General features: G+C 38.8%; 1 protein-coding gene across 4 annotated transcripts in view; it reads left to right on the forward strand.

Annotated features, from left to right (window-relative positions):
• The window catches only part of EPB41L5 (erythrocyte membrane protein band 4.1 like 5), a 57856-nt gene that overhangs the window by 13250 nt on the left and 28395 nt on the right, over nucleotides 1-16211 (forward strand). For all 4 annotated transcript variants that reach the window (XM_027725575.2, XM_027725574.2, XM_039381595.1 and 1 more), the window contains exons 4-14: nucleotides 3398-3440; nucleotides 4556-4634; nucleotides 7133-7177; nucleotides 7470-7522; nucleotides 10207-10327; nucleotides 10736-10823; nucleotides 11445-11533; nucleotides 11711-11780; nucleotides 12485-12654; nucleotides 13724-13830; nucleotides 14471-14498. In XM_027725575.2, coding sequence (XP_027581376.2) covers nucleotides 3398-3440; nucleotides 4556-4634; nucleotides 7133-7177; nucleotides 7470-7522; nucleotides 10207-10327; nucleotides 10736-10823; nucleotides 11445-11533; nucleotides 11711-11780; nucleotides 12485-12654; nucleotides 13724-13830; nucleotides 14471-14498 — 893 coding nt within the window. The remainder of the gene's footprint in view (nucleotides 1-3397; nucleotides 3441-4555; nucleotides 4635-7132; nucleotides 7178-7469; nucleotides 7523-10206; nucleotides 10328-10735; nucleotides 10824-11444; nucleotides 11534-11710; nucleotides 11781-12484; nucleotides 12655-13723; nucleotides 13831-14470; nucleotides 14499-16211) is intronic.

A 16211-nucleotide genomic window follows, 5' to 3' on the forward strand; every position in this document is an offset into this window, starting at 1 on the left:
CTATCTGTGACTGAAAAGCAGCAGAGTAGAGATAACAATCTGTTTAAACTGGACCTTAATGATGTACTGTGTATAACGAAGCAGAAAAGACTGGATTTTGCCAGAAGAGCTGAATGCAACAGCCAGAGATAATTAATTGCTTTGAGAAATGAAGAACTGTTGCGATAGCAGCCATTCCTGCAAAGAGGAGCTGGCGAGTTCTAGCAGAAACCCAGTCTGCAGCTGGAAACAAAGACAGAGACTAATCAAATGACTTGTCAAAGATTATCCAGGAGACCTGTTAAATAAACAGTGTAAGAATCAAGTCCTTACTGTGGACAGAATTGTCCACTAGCTCCGAAGGAGTTAGTCTTTCTGCTACCCCATTAAATCTAAGTATATTACTGAACTAGCTGGTTACACTTGCTGACATAAACTAGCAACATGTAGTTAAACAAAAATTTGAGAAATTTCCCACTTGTTTTGACTACAAATGAGTTTTCAATAGATCCATTTTGAACACTAAAGGATTGCTTTTTTTTTTCTTCTTTTCTGCTACTGAAGTGGTCACTAGTTTGAGTTTATGATGCACTGGGGCTTGGGGGGAACACAGTATAAACTCTTCCTGACTTTTTGGATTTTAGTATTCAAATAATAGCTTTTTTAAAGAAGTTCTTGAAACAGTTAGTTGAATTGAATGAAAGAATTGTTGTTTTCTTGTGATTTCTGTGTTCTTTGTAGTCTGATGGTTAATGGATTCCCTCTTCCAAGTAATGGGCAGGAGATGGCAAAAAGAGCTGTTTGCAAGGTTATCCACCATATATCAGACTTGGTCTGGCAGCCAAGGGAACAGGTTAATTTGAGTTACAGTGAACAGTGCAGCATGTCCAGTGATGCAAAAGATGAAGATTCCTGGTAACTTGTTGGGCTATTGGACTTTTCCTCCAACAATGCTTGAGAGGTGTTCTAGTGCTTCAGAGGCACTGAACATTCAAGCAAATTTCTAATGCAAACCCACAGGTTGCAAGCATGAGGTACTTGCTTTTCCTAATGGAATTCTACAACACATTGGTTTGTTACTCTTGCAGTTTTATTTGATGTAGCGCTTAATGCTGAAAATTATTTGCATAGCATTGCACTAAGTATGAACCCATTAATTCCATAAAGTATGGGACCAGTTTTAGCCTCACTGTCTTATTAAACAAACCTCATTTACACAAACTTTTTGAAAACCCTTACTGGGTTGAGATTTTGATTTTTTTTTTTTTAATGTGATTTTTTTTTTCAATTTCTGCAGCAGCAAACTATTTTAGTAAGGACTTCCAGTACCCTGTGCAGTCTGTTGTTTGTATTGCCTTCTGTTTAGCAAACTTTATCTCTGGATTTCAGCAGTAGATTGTGCTGAGCAAACTCTCATCAAAAGTAAACTTTTTTGCCAGGTCCACTTGAATTCCATTTTAATCACTTAGAATAAATCTCAAATTTCTTGACGTCTGTGTCTGTTCACTTTTGTGTTGGTTTGGTGGTTTGTTTTTTTTTGTTTCACCCCCGCCCCCGTTTTAAATCAGTTCTGTTTCCCTTCTTCCATGCACACCCTCACCATTCAGACAGAACTCCTGTGAGCAGCAGTGGTAGGAGCCGAGCAGAATGAAGTGCTATCGGTGCCTGTCGTGGGCCTCTTGGTTGCCTTCCCATGGAATGTGGAGGAGATGAGAGAAAACGGGAGGGAGATGAAACAGGCGGACACAGCCTGTCCTGGAGCCTGGAAAGGGCTCTCTTTGTCATTCCTGCATCTAAATCACCTGCAAGCCTCCAAGTTGGTAGTTTGTATATTTTTGTGGTGGAAGAAGGAGTAAGCAGACTGTCTCTTACAGAGAGTTTATGGAATAGGAAAAAAGATTATGATTTTCTGAAAGAGAAGAATATCACTCGACTTCATTTCCCTGATAGTGTAAGCAAAATAGACGTAAATATTTACTTCATTCTTCCTTTAGCTTCCTGCTTTATTTGAAAAATTTATTAGATACATTTCAGATAGCTTTCTGTAGCCACTTTGTTTTAATAGGTAATGAGAGCATTTTCAACTGTGTGCACAGCAGCAGCAGATGGTTCAGTTGTTCTGATCTGCAGCTAATAGAGCAATCACTGCACATCCCGGCTGTATTACAGGCTGACTTCACACACTCTCTGCAGAAGGCAGGGCTGTTCTGAAGACAGGAATGTGTTTGCACTTGGCATTGCAACCTGAAAATACCGGTTCTTTTTCATACTACTGTTGCTTTTCTGTCCTCTATGGGGCCCTCTGTGAACTTCATGGCACATAGTTTAAAAAAAGGAGTGTTGCTAAGTATATAATTTATCTGTATTAGTTGCAAGGTGACATTTGGGATTGATCAGATGAGGTTGTGTTCCCTGGGCATGGTGAACTATGCAGGACATGGTGTGTTAGGCAGTTTGCTCTGGCTGTTGAGTCAATGCAATTATGTTGAATTAGGGTGCCGTGTTTCCTGTTTAACTGAGTCACCTCCTTTGGAGGAGGGAGCTGTCGGCCATGCACAGCATTGGGAAGATCTCTCCCACTAGCCATGTGTTAGATTTCCAGCTTTAACTTCTGGGGTAAACTCTCCAGCACTGTGATAATATACAATTATTTTGGGAAGCATAGTGTATATGTGTAGGTGTTTCTCTCAATCTGCCATCTATAGCTTCTTTTTCTCATGCTGTTGTACACAGTAGAAGTGAGGCCATTATTTTGGCTTCATGTGTAGTATATAGCTTATAATTAGCATTAGTAGGTGAGGCAGTAACTTCTGTCCTCTCGTGATAGTTGCTAAAATGTCACTTGTGAATAGATTTTTGAGAGTTAGGTAGAGCTGAGCCTAATGTTGGGACATAGATGGCTTTGCTTTTACTGCACTTGAGTCATCTAAAGAAAATGCCTGGAAGCCAACAATATTTATTTTGTCTCTCCCCTTCCTGCCTCAAGTAAACATCACACACAACTGAGTGCCAGAGTCTCCAGCTATGATTTATGCCTCTCTTGCACATTGTCACTGGCTGACCTACTAACGTGTGAATTAAGTGTTTGTTTGGACAGGATGAAAATTTTAGTGAAGTGGTTTGTTAGAATGGTTTTCTTTTCTTTTAAGTAGAAAGCACATTCTCGAGGACTGACTTTAAATAAGGTACTACAGGATGTTGTTCAAAACTGACATTTTGCATTATAAACTTTGAGCGAAAGAATCTTCAGTGAGCACAGAGAGAGCTCTGAATTGTGAAAGATTTGGATTAGATTGTTTTAACAAACAACTTGTTATTCCAAGATGGTCTTCACTAACAAATAGGGGTTTCTTTCCTTTTTTGTTCTTTCTGGGAGAATTCTTTATTGATAATTCAGTGAAATTAATTTATTTTTCAGCATTGGCTGGACAACACAAAAAGCATTAAAAAGCAAGTTAAAAGTAAGTGTCCTTTCCATTTTCTCTTGGGGTCTTGACGTACAGGAAGCACAGAGTTGGAATGGGTGGTGGGGGCAGTGTCCTGTGAGGGGTGATGAGACCCAGTGACAAAAGCCCCGCATGGTGCTACTGATTGTTTATTAACCTCTTCCCTCTGTAGCTCATATTGCTTCATTCTAATGTTCTTAATTGAACATGTTATAGGCTCATTAATTATAGTTAAAGTGGAGTCAAGACAGCTGAAGATGTTTTAGTGTTAGAGATTGTTATCCTGACTGCAGGAAAATGTGTCTTGGAGCCTCCATCCCTTGGAGCAGACCTGAATGCCCGAATCTGTGTTCAGTCCACCAAGTACTTACCTGCTGCACAAGCCTTTAGTGTGGCCTGGTTGTTTCAGTGGTGTGGCTTGGGTAAGCTGTGGCATTGGCTGATTGTTGTTTAGCAGTTTCCTTGCTCTGCACTGTGGGAAGTCTTCAGGGACTTGTGGTGCTGTGTTAATACAACAGAGGTTTTGGAAGCACTGAGAGAGAAATTCCTCCTGTCAAATGCAAGAATCAGCAGAGCGCTGCACATTTTTAAAGAACTGTTAATCCATCCTTTTGCTGAATTAACTCTTTGCTTTCCAGAAAAGATGATTCTTCAGTAGAAGGATCTCTTAAGTCCCCATAAAATATGTCTAAACTTCTGTGGAATAGAAGGGCCTGAGATGTCAGCAGTGAGTATTTTCCAGAGCCCTGGGAAGGTGTTGCAGAGACCAACAGCGTGCCTGAGGCTTTAGTCAACTGCAGAGCCAAGATGCACAGCTTTCTTGGTGATGGATAGTCCTTAAATATAGGGATTAACTTAGATTCATGTGCTCTTGGCAGGATGAGTCAAGTTAATATGATATGACTGTTGGGTTGACTTGTAACTTTTAAAACTATTTCATGTGCATATTTGTGTCCTTTCACCCTGATGTTCTTCATGGATTTCCCTGTCACAAAGGAATTCCTGCCTTAAGACTTTGTGGCAGGACATAGCCAACCAATTTCAGTCAGGTTTTGTGATGTGATTCTGTGTAATAGACATGTCTCATCCAGTAACTGTTACTGCTGTCTTGAATGAATTCTGCTTCGCAGTTGGCCCACCGTATTGTCTGCATTTTCGTGTAAAGTTTTACTCATCAGAGCCCAATAATCTACGTGAAGAGCTAACAAGGTAAGAGGGATTTTATGTGAGAGAGAGGTACCCAAATAAGGCCAGGGAAATGCTTTGTGGTGCTTATTGAAACAGTTGTATGATGTTTCAGAGAATTCCTTAGAGCTGCTTGCTAACTTGGCTTTTTGTAAATGCTGCCCTCTTTTTGTAATGTACCTATCTTGAAATGAATGAGCTGTGACATAAAGAGCACTAAATATTTATATATTACTTAATGCACTGTTTTTCATTAGACAATTTTGGCAACTGATCTGAGTAGCTTATACACAATGGACAGAGGTTTCTACTGAAGAGAACAGACATTACTGCTCTGTCTTTATTCTTCTTAAGCTGTATTTAGTTTCAGCTGCATGCAGTCATCCTGTCTCTAGGCAGAAAAGCATTGAATTGCAAGTTAGAGATTCTCTTTGGCAAAAGTAAAGTTCAGTGAGCATTTCATTGCTTGTGTGGTCTTTGTAAAGTTTATGGAAAGGGAAAATAGTGTTTTACTGCCATGTTGACAAGTGAGATGACAGTCCTGTATATGTAGGATTGTAGTATCAGGTAAGCAGCAGTTTCTCTTGATTAAAGCATTTTACAGATCCATTCGTAGTACTGCATTTCTTGTTGGACTGAGACATACTTGGGGTATTTTGAAAGAGAATACAACAAACTGTCTGCAGTATAAATCTATTATAAAAGGTGATGTTTCCTTGTATTATTGCCACTACTGCTGATCCCTTAAGTTATGTTTTTGTGATAGCTGTGGACATTTAATACCCTAAGCCATTTGTAAGGGCATGAAATGTATTTGTTTGTTGTTCAGGTTTATGTCTGTGTGGATCTTCGATCTGCACTTTAGCCAAATCCCTGGGAGTGCTACCAGGAAGATTACAGTAGCATTACCCCTTACAGCCATATGTACCCTTTACAACTTCATATTTACATGTGGTAACATAATGTGATAACTGCTGCTTTTTAATGCTTTCCTGCCGATCTTAGAAGAATGTTTTACTTCCCCATTCATGTTAATAAATAAACATTTAACTCTCTTTAAAAACAGTAACTGTAAACAAAATTTGAACCTACATCTGTATCTACCACCATGAAGTATTTTCATTCACCTTGACTGAGTTCTGCCAGTCAGACTTTGCTATACAGGTTTTACCAGGGCAGACCTGAAACCTGAGGGCTTTTAAACCCTGTCTGCCTGCTTAGCTAATCCCCCCAGAACAGGAGAGCAAGTCTTCCTTCTGTCTTGAGACAGTTTGACACTTTAAAGAAGCAGAAGCAGTGGGAAGCAGAGCTTTGCTATGGGGTATCACTGTCACTGGGGCCTTTCTGAGGGTTCCACCCTTGTGCAGCAGGACACCCAGCTGGAGCCAGTTTTCAGCTTCCAAGGTGCAGCTTGCTCATGTTCTGTGGCAGCTTCCCTTCAGATGCCAGCAGTCAGAGGTCACGTAACACAGCATGGGCAGTGCTTGAATTGTTTGCAAGTGTTATGTGGCTGATAAGCACATACTGGTCACACCCACTGTACACTGTGCTCATTCTTTCGATATCTAGGGTCAGTACCAAACAAGTGTATTCCCCATGTAGGGGCTAGTGTTCAAAAGGCTTTGGAATATAAATGGTTTGGCAAAGTATTTGTGAATTTCTGTGGGACCTGTAGGAAAAACACCTGCATCTGTTTTGTGTCTGTTTGTGTAAGTATGAGGAGACACAGGCACATGTTGAAGCAGAAGCATTGTCTTTGGTGTTGTGTAAGGCTTCTGGGCATCTGTGCTAGAATTCAAAGTGAATACTGTCACAGATCCCAGTGCTTTATCCTTGATGAGAGTTCTTCTCTTGTCAGAGGAAAGCTGGGTACTATAATGGAGCAAAGGAGCTGCTCTTTGTGGGTATTGGATTGGAAGAATTGGTGTTGCACACTAAAGGGATTTGTATTCAATATTCGCCCAATTTTTAAGTGAGAAGAGTACAGAATAAGCAAGGCAATGAAGGAAAGCTGGCTCTAAACAGTAAAAAGTTGGAAAGGCCACAGCCTATTCTTTATTTTTTCTCACTTTGCAGTCAGCTTTTTGGGTTAGATTGTAACTAAGCAATCCCTATTAGAAGCATTTATTTTTGCGAGACTTTAAAATAACCATTCTCTTATGAGATTGGTATGTCTATGAATAATGAAGGAAATGTGGAAGATGCAAGTCGGGTTTTGCCCAAGTAGGAACAAAAGAGAAAAAAAATAATATTTACTTGGGTATCCTGTTTCTTTTTCGATGCAACACTGTAGTTCAGCTTTTGACAACTTCTCATTTTGGGTTTCCTTCATTTGAAATCCATGCAAAACACACAAACCCAACTGATGAGCCTTGAAAGGTCATAGTACAGTTTCTATAATCTTGAAAACCCATGTAAAGAGTAGAAAACATTTTTATTTGTCAAGTTCTAACTTACTCCTGTTGGCTGAGTGACATATTAGAACTATTAGTCAATGACTTATTTCTTATTTAATCCTGCAGGTATTTATTTGTTCTGCAGCTGAAACTGGATATTCTTAGTGGAAAGTAAGCAGCCTTTTAAACCATACAGTGTGTCTAGCATGGAATTTATTAAGCTTTTATTTGATAATTAGTAAGTTTTTCTTAGTAATGTTATTTTTTCTCTAAAATGCTACTTTTCTATGCATGAATATCAGCAGAGGAATGCTTAAATAATGTAATGCTTGTCTCCTGTTAATTTGTTGAAAATCTACTAATTCTTATTTATTTTCTTATCGCAAACATTACTGTCAGTTATATAAGTTGTCTGCTAAATAATGTCAGTTCAGGCTTTAACAGTGCATTTTTCTTGCGGCAGATTGGAATGTCCTTTTGACACAGCCGTCCAGTTGGCAGCTTATAACATGCAAGGTGAGTAGGTACAAGAGGGGAAGGATGAAGTTTCATGAGCAGCTCTTATTAACTCTTTTAGTCTGTCCTTGTTAAATACAGAAAATAGATTCTGCCCAGACAATAGTGATCCAGTGTGAAACACAGCTCTTTTTGATTGTAGCTGTGCTGAGAGCATATGCAGAAAATTACTCAATTTCTCTGAAACAGAACAAGGAGCTTCAGAAAATAAACAGCTTTGCCCTAAACTTGTTTTCTCGAGTGCTTATGTGCAAACCTGTCCACTTTCACACGAGTTATGAGGTCTACAGTCTTCCTGAATTGCTTTGATGTAGTAACACAGCTCACTTTTATTTCATTGTACGATTTTTTTTTTGTTGTCCAAATGAGGTACAAAATTGGTTTTGTTCTGCACTCGGCTGAAAAGTCCTGTATATAAAATATCAGATTTTGACTTCAGCTTATTTGTAGGAACATCTTAGTGCCACATGTCTCATGCTCATACTTGAGCATTCACGGTTGAACTGCGCTTGTTGATATTTCAGACCCTTGTTCAGCCACAAGACGTGACATACTGTCTTTTTTCTCAGCTGTACTGCACCATGCTCAAGCCAGCTGAGACTTATTAATGAGTTGTCTTTAACTTTTGATTCCAGCTGAGAATCCAGCATACATGGCTTTGCTGAGAGCTGTGTCTGACCCTAAGTTGCTTTTATAGGTTCTACATCACTGATCTTCCTGGCCAGTGTCTTCTGTTATTTGGATGAGGGTGTGATTTTAACAAATATGAAGTTTGCTGTGGTTTCAAGCAGGGAAACTCACAAAAGAAAGAGGCTTGAAGTTTTACAAGTGTCTGCTAGAGTAGGCTTTTGGGTCCTTATTGGAGGATATAGATATATGGCCTTATTCAACCCAGTTTGAGTCTGCAAAAAATCCTGGAACCTCTGCTGTAAAGCTGATGTACAGTCCTGTCTGATGAAGAGGCAATTTGGAGATGTGCCATGTGTTTGTGCTGCACAAATTCTCTACACCACATTCATCTTATAAATCAATGCACGGTTGTACTTACTCTGCAGGAGTTAGGTAACAGAACTAAATCACTGAAATTCTTTCTGTTACAAGTATTTTCCAAAACACTTTTTTTTTTTTCAGGCAGGAACTCCTAATGGCCCTCGTATAGAGAGCTGGGACTAAACTGTGAAGCTACCTGCCTTTTTAACCTGCTCTTTTGTGCGGAAGAAAAACAGTTAGAATACATTCCATGGTTAAAAATTAGCATTGTTAGAGCCTTAAGATACAGGTTCAGTGAAGAAGTTTTTGGAAAAACAAAGTGATCTAATTAGGCCATATGTCCGTTGCTTTTTTTGCTGGTCTTTTCTTTCCTCTCTCCACAATGAGGTCCGTAGCAGGGCTTTAATCTTACTGTCTGACAGCTGTGTACTTTTATTTAAATCAGCTGGAACCTAAGCTGGCTTTGACAGCATTCCTTTCAACAGAGGCAGGCATTTTAGTGGGAGTAAATTATTATAGAACTACAGGCTTCCTCAGTCAGCATTAAAAAAAAAAAAAAGGAGGGGGTGAAAAGACTATTGTTATGCTTGCAGTGTTCAGAAATCCAAGAAACAGGGTTTTAGATCATTTGTCACTTCTGTACCTATGGAATACTGTGTGCACTTATTTGACTTCTCCAGGTCTTCACTAAGATGTCTGGGGTTTTTTCCTACACAGACATCTGTAGTTCCTTTTTTCAGAGAGAGCAGTTATTGGCCTGTATCAGACTCCCAAGCTTCAAATTACAGAATTATTCCTAATTTTTTTTATATGAACTGAACATTAAGAAGCAACTTGAAATCAGTGGGAGGAGCAAGTGCTTAGTGACTCTGAAAATCAAGACTTTTTTTATGGGGGTCCAACTGTGAGTTTCAGCATTTAGGCACATATCTGTCTTTAAAAGCTGGACTTTCCACATCTGTGGAAAATGGAGGTTGTGCTTTTGATGTGGCACACCCATTGACTAGTATGTTCCAATATGCTCTGTAAATAGCATCTCTCACTGCCCCTCTGAGCATGCAGCAGTGGACTAGATGAACCATTTGACTGACCCCGTAGGACATTTATCATGTTCTGAGATGAAAAGGAGAGCGACAAATAACAGCTGCATGATTGTGCCCTGACACAGAGTAATTTTAGCAGGACGGGGATATTGAATCATAAAACCAGAAACTGATCTTTAGAATGGACAGATAGTTTTATGAAAAGTGTCAGAACTGGTTTTGCAATTTATAAATCTCAAGAGATTTGGTTTTTTAATAACTTAAGGCAAAATTCCATTGCAACTTTAGTTAGCTGTCATCTCAGTAGATAATTCAGTGATTAAAATGCTGAAAACTTTCTGCAAGACAGAAAAAAGGTGAGTTTCAAGGATGGTGATAAATTTTCTTTATAGGAAGCTTGTTAAGGACTATGTCAATAGCACTTAGTAAAAATTAACACAAAGCTCTTGTGCAGACCACACAGCCATTTGTTCAGTGTCCATAGTTTCCCTGTCAAAGATGGTGACACTTCAAAAATAAGGAGAACTGGAGGAGAAGGAGGAATGCAAGAAGAAATTTAGTATTTTAGATTAACTAGAGAAGTTCCACTGTATGCAGAAATATCCACTGTGTCTTTTGGGAACAGTGTTTAACCATGGTCTTCTTTTGTAGCTGAACTTGGAGACTATGATCCTGCTGAACATGTCCCTGAACTGGTGTCTGAGTTCAGGTTTGTTCCCACTCAGACTGAAGAGATGGAACTAGCTGTTTTTGAGAAGTGGAAGGAATGCAGGTACTAGATCTTCCAGTGAATGCTACCCAGCTGTTTGCACTGATTTTTCTGTGAAAAGAATGTATTAAAAAGGTGCTGCTGACTTTTCTTATGTGATTTTGTTCAGAAATATAATTTTAATATGGTTCTGTCATATTCTGTAAGTGGATATAGTGTGAAAAATGAAGCTTTTCAAAGGTCTGAGTAAAATGATGAGGTGCAAAACCTTAAAATGCAGGAACTTTTGCACCTGCGGTTCCAAATTAAAACTTACAGAAGTGACCGTGGTGTTCATGACAGCACACAAGTGTCAGCAGTGTTTAGGTTTTTCACAAACTTTTGCAAAGTTCTTTTCCTCTTTTCTCATATACCGGTTTTTCCTTTCTGGCTTTTTCAGGCACCTTCCTAACAGCAAAAATTTTATTTCAGGGGACAAACACCAGCGCAGGCTGAAACTAACTACTTAAACAAAGCTAAGTGGCTGGAAATGTATGGTGTAGACATGCACATAGTCAAGGTATGTTTAGCCACAGCGTGGTGACCTTTGGAAATGATAACGTTGGCTTCGTGCTGCGTTTCAGCACGGGTTTTACTTTGACGGGGGGGAAAAAAAAGGAATATTGTACTCATGCAATCTCTGCAACAAGTGATCTGGCTTTGTGTCAACATTACACTCTTTGGTATACATTTCTAGAGGGTATCTCTAGTCCAGGCATATCTGCTCTGTGTTAAATATGTGATTGGTGTGGCAATATGTGCTACAGTTTGTATTTAACTAAGAGTTTTGTGAAAAATCCTAGTAATTAAAATTGGCTGGGGTCCAGTCAGCTGCCAGTTGAAGAACTACAAGTAAAAATAGATCTCCTGTGGAGAAGGAAGTGCAATGAACTGCATAAGGAGGTCCTTATTACACAGACAAATCAAGAAACTTTAATTTTCCACTTTAGTCAACCTTATCGAAGAGTTGTAAACAGGAGAAATTCAATGCGTGAGATCATCGAAACACGAGGGTTTTGTTTTATTAGCAGATATGTGTGTAATTGTAACACTGGGTAAATAAACTACATGATCCACTGGAGTAAATTGGATAAAGGGTCAAACACCAAAATGAATATAATCTGTATTTTCTGGCAATTAGGCAAGAGACGGCAATGATTACAGCCTGGGACTGACACCTACAGGAGTTCTTGTCTTTGAAGGAGACACAAAGATTGGTTTGTTTTTCTGGTAAGCTCTCTGATGTATGTTAAAATGTATTTTAGATTTTTACTCTTTTGTGGTTTTTTTGCAATAACAGAAGAAAAATTTGTGTTTGGGATATGAGAGCACTGTGAATATTAGGTACCTTCTCAGTGAATTCCTAAGAGAGTTAGACATAACCTGTACTTTCTGTTCATCTTGCAGGCCAAAGATAACAAGGCTTGACTTCAAGAAAAACAAACTCACTCTGGTTGTTGTTGAAGATGATGAACAGGTGGATAAATATCTGTTTAGTTGTATCTCAGTCTTACTTATACAGCACTAGTTTACATACTCCTGATCTCTATATTTCATTTCTGAGAATTAACATGGATACCTGCGAGATTTTTTAATGTGACTTGGTGGGGGAGGCGGGAAATGAAGGGACTTGAGTAAAAAATAAATGGACTTAATTACTTTTTTTCTCACCTGTTTTTCAAAGTGGAATGCCTTGTGAAACTAGACCAGATACTTTGGAAAGAGTGTACATTGCACAAAAAAGTTTAGAAAAAGGCCATGTACCACATTTAGTGGAATTAATTCCTTAAGCAGGTTCCAGAATTGTTCCCATGGGAAAGAAATTGCATAGAGCGGAGACAATAAAAAAATGAGCATTGGTAATTTGAGGAGATCCAATCTGGAAGTGAAACCGTGTTAGCCTGATTGAGAAATACCTTCCTATTGTAATGGTGTCTTTAATTTGTAGTTATTCAGAGGTTTGACTTCTTAAATATATGGACTCCCTAGCCCTTTCCAACTTTAGACAACAAAGCAGTTGTTCATTAAAGCTTCTGAAAAAATTGATATTTCTGCCTAAAATATTTTTAAACATATATTTCAGTATTCATAGGACCCAAATTTTATTGGGGTTGCATGGAATAGTAGCTTTGACTTATTTAGTCCCTTTGTAAGTCGTCAGTGTGCTTTATGTGCTTTAAGGGAAAGGAGCAGGAGCACACTTTTGTCTTTAGACTGGATCATCCCAAAGCCTGCAAACACTTGTGGAAATGTGCAGTGGAACATCATGCCTTCTTCCGCCTCCGAGGTCCTGTCCAAAAGAGCTCAAGTCGATCAGGCTTCATCCGGTTGGGGTCTCGGTTCCGATACAGGTCAGTGATGTCTGTCATTTAGCACTTCCCTTCTGTCAGTTACTGCTGTTCTTGGATTATGCAGGAAAACAGGGGAGAACTTGGTTTTCTTTCATCTAGGACAGTGAAACTTGCAAGCTGAGTGAGTTGTATCATTGGTTTTATTAAATCATATGGATTTCTCAAGGTTTATATTCCTTATATGTAGTACATTGTGTTTCATAGATCACTTTATCTTGGAAGGCCACACTTTTTTAAACATACCATAGAGGATGGATGATTAACTTGCACAGCTGGGGACATTGCAAGTTTTTTGACTCGAGTTCCCAGCTGTTTGAGGGGTGGTAATGCTTCAAAAACCTCAGATAATGCCTGTTCTGTGTAAGGCACTACCTAGTGCATGTAACAGTCTATGGAATGGCTTGTGATTCCAGAGTAGCCTGCAGGACGGTGTTGATTCCACAGCAGAGTTGGTGAGAACATGTGGAAGGGGATGGGGCATGACCCCAGGCAGTGTGCATATATCTTTCTTCCATTTCCAGCAACTGTAGCAATACCACGTAGTCTTCTTCAAAAAAGATCGGTGGTACCGAGGAGTCAGCAGAACATGAGGGTGCCACTGCCCTGGGGGTAGAGTCTGGCCAAACTTGGAAAGAAATACTTATCTGGGAACATGAGCATCTAGTTGCTGCTTTTTAGTCCTATTATCATCTTTCTTTATGACCTTCAGCAACATTACTTAAGCTGTACTCTCTCCTAGCATTTTTCAGGCTCTCCCAAACATCAAGCACTGTGACCACAGAAATATGCAAAGGGCAAGCGTGTTTTATCAACAGCTTAAGGTTTAAGGAGTCATTACTACAACCATTTGTCCTAGGAAAATGGGGTGAATATTAGAATGTTTGTAAAACTCTTTCCCTCTTTTATGAAAGACCCTTTGAGGTATGAATTTTGGGGTGTTTTAATAGAACTGAAATCAGATATTAGGCTACAAATTGAAAATAGTGTGATGTTTTTGATGAGCAGTGTTTCTATTCCATCATTAAAAATAAGTGATTTATTGCTTTATACTTTTGCATGGCATTTTTAGTGGGAAAACGGAATATCAAACCACCAAGACCAACAAAGCCAGGAGATCAGCATCCTTTGAAAGACGGCCCAGCAAGAGATATTCAAGACGAACCCTACAAATGAAAGGTAAAAGAACTTCCATTCTGAGAAGTATAATCCAATGTGAGAATCAAGTAATCATCTCCTTTAGAAGTTCTGTGTAGGAATCCTTCTGTAGCTGTTTGCCCTTCTCTTGAATTTGCAAAATTAGTTTTTCTTTTACTTATTTAGGAGACCATGTGTGTTTATTAGAAAGAGCTTGTTTCCAAAGCATGTCATTCCAGCTTGCTCTGCAGGTAAAACACCCGTGAAGATTGCACAGTAGGTCTCAGTATGAAGATGGAAAACTTGGATCCAGGAAGCAGTGATATATTAATGCTAATACTTGAAATTTATGAATAGACTTAAAAATTTTTGTCATTGAGGCTTTTTTCATTGTTGTTGGGGGTTGCAGTCTGTTGTCACAACCTGACAGCAGGTGATACTTTGTCTCTTATTCCCACTCTTGCACAGGTCAAGTGTGACTGCCATGTCTGCTTTCAGATGCTTAACTTAAGTCTGACTCCTTGGTTTGCTCTTCAGATTTATGTGGGATGCATGCAACTTTTACTCTTTTGGTTGCCTACTTTTAGGCAGTGCTAGGTTATTTTTATTAATCATATACTTAATATTTAATTAATAACCTAATTATAAAATAAATTTTAATTAACGCTTTATATTTTCGCAGCACACACTGCTAAACTGGAAGAAACGAGGTAAGGTGCATTCCAGTATTTGAGTTTCTCTCTTTGATGTTTGCCACCTGTACTTGAGCATGTGTCTGCAGAAGGAGGATATACAGTGATAGCCTCTTAACTGTGATTTTGCCATGGGTATTGTGTTTGTTTGCTTTACATAAAAACCACCGTTCAAAGCAAAGCTCTTGTGTCGTCGTCACATAGATAATTTTGCCAGACTTGCTTACTAGCAGACACAAAAGTTTGTTTATGACTAGCTATGATTCTTGCTGGATATGAGTTGTAGTTCTGTGTGCTGCCATGTAAAGAGATCAGGTAAAAGTGTGTGAGAATGTCTTCCTTCTGGAATTTGCCTACTCTGGCTGTGTGAATGAAATACATCATCAAGTGAAGGTCACAGAGAAAAGATAGTAAAATAAATATTTGAAATAGGGTAGTGATTTTATATTCTATTCTATTGCATTTATTTTTATATACTTAAGTATTTATGTTTATTCGCGATCAACATTTAAAGCAGGAGGCCTTTTGGTTCTTTATTTCTGTACCGAAGGTCTTCCTGAATGTGTAAGTTCATACTTGCTGTTGCAATGTAAATTAGTCATATGTATCTGAATCACACAGTTTTCATACCCTTCCTTAAGGTATGAAGCCTAAAAGGAACTAAGAACACTGATAGTGAAGGAACTAAGTCACTCAGTTCTGATTTTTGTCCTTTGCCCTGATAACTTGTGAACATCACAGTGATTAATTGCAACCGTATTATTTTTTAAAAAGTAGGTGCTCATAGATGTTAAGCACCGTGACGAGCTGGGCAAGGAATGTCAAAATAACATTTCAAAACATCGTGCTCAATACAGCTGAACGTTTTCTGTTTGTAGCAGGAGGGTTGATTCTTGCATGAGAGGGGGAGAAGTCTGAGAAGTGTGGGGACAAGGCTACAGTTGCTCTCTTTGACATCCTGTATTGGTTTTTATTTTTATAAAATGAGAAAGTATTCTTCCAAACTGGGTGTCATTAGAGTGCTTAAAGATCCTCTGCTGCAAAATGCAACTATTTGATTAATGACTACTCTCATCATGCTATGTTGTCAAGCCGTTCTCCGAGTTTCAGGCTGCTTAAGTCATTCTGAGAGTGGAAAGAGAAACTTCATGAGCAGTTTCTTCTGATAAGACTGCAGTCTCCTGATCTGCACCTAGGTGTGGCACTGTTGTTAGTCTCCACAGCAAGCTGTGCCATTTCTGAAACTCTACACTTCAGTGTTGCTAATTAAAATGCATCATGAAAGATGTATGTTGTTCCATTCTTCTGTATTAACTCAGCACAGGGGAAGGTACTACCCAGAAGGCATTCCTTAATATTTCTGTTATATGTGGACTATTCTGTGGTAGCTTCCACATTCTCTGAATAGAGAAAGGACAAAGTAGGGAACAGACAAGGAACAGCTTGTTCAGTGTTGACGTTATGGTATTTTAAATAAAATAGTTCTAAAGAGTCACTGAAGTAGATACAGAAATCTGTTTGAATTGTCACCTTGCCAGATTGGATAATTATTGTCCAGACCATAAATCAGCAGATTAATGGATCGTAGGAGATTGGAACCTTTTTTTAGAAGATTAGAAGTCTGGGGAGAAAGTTTGCTTTGCATGATTTATAATGCATAGTTATTGTATAAGGTATAATGCTTTTAAATCTCTTGAAAATGTGAGATGTCTCTTGCAGATTCAGAAATCA

The sequence above is a fragment of the Pipra filicauda genome, unplaced genomic scaffold (genome assembly GCF_003945595.2).
Source record: "Pipra filicauda isolate LSUMZ 115617 unplaced genomic scaffold, ASM394559v2 scaffold10_size6260569_pilon, whole genome shotgun sequence".
Classification (NCBI taxonomy): Eukaryota; Metazoa; Chordata; class Aves; order Passeriformes; family Pipridae; genus Pipra; species Pipra filicauda.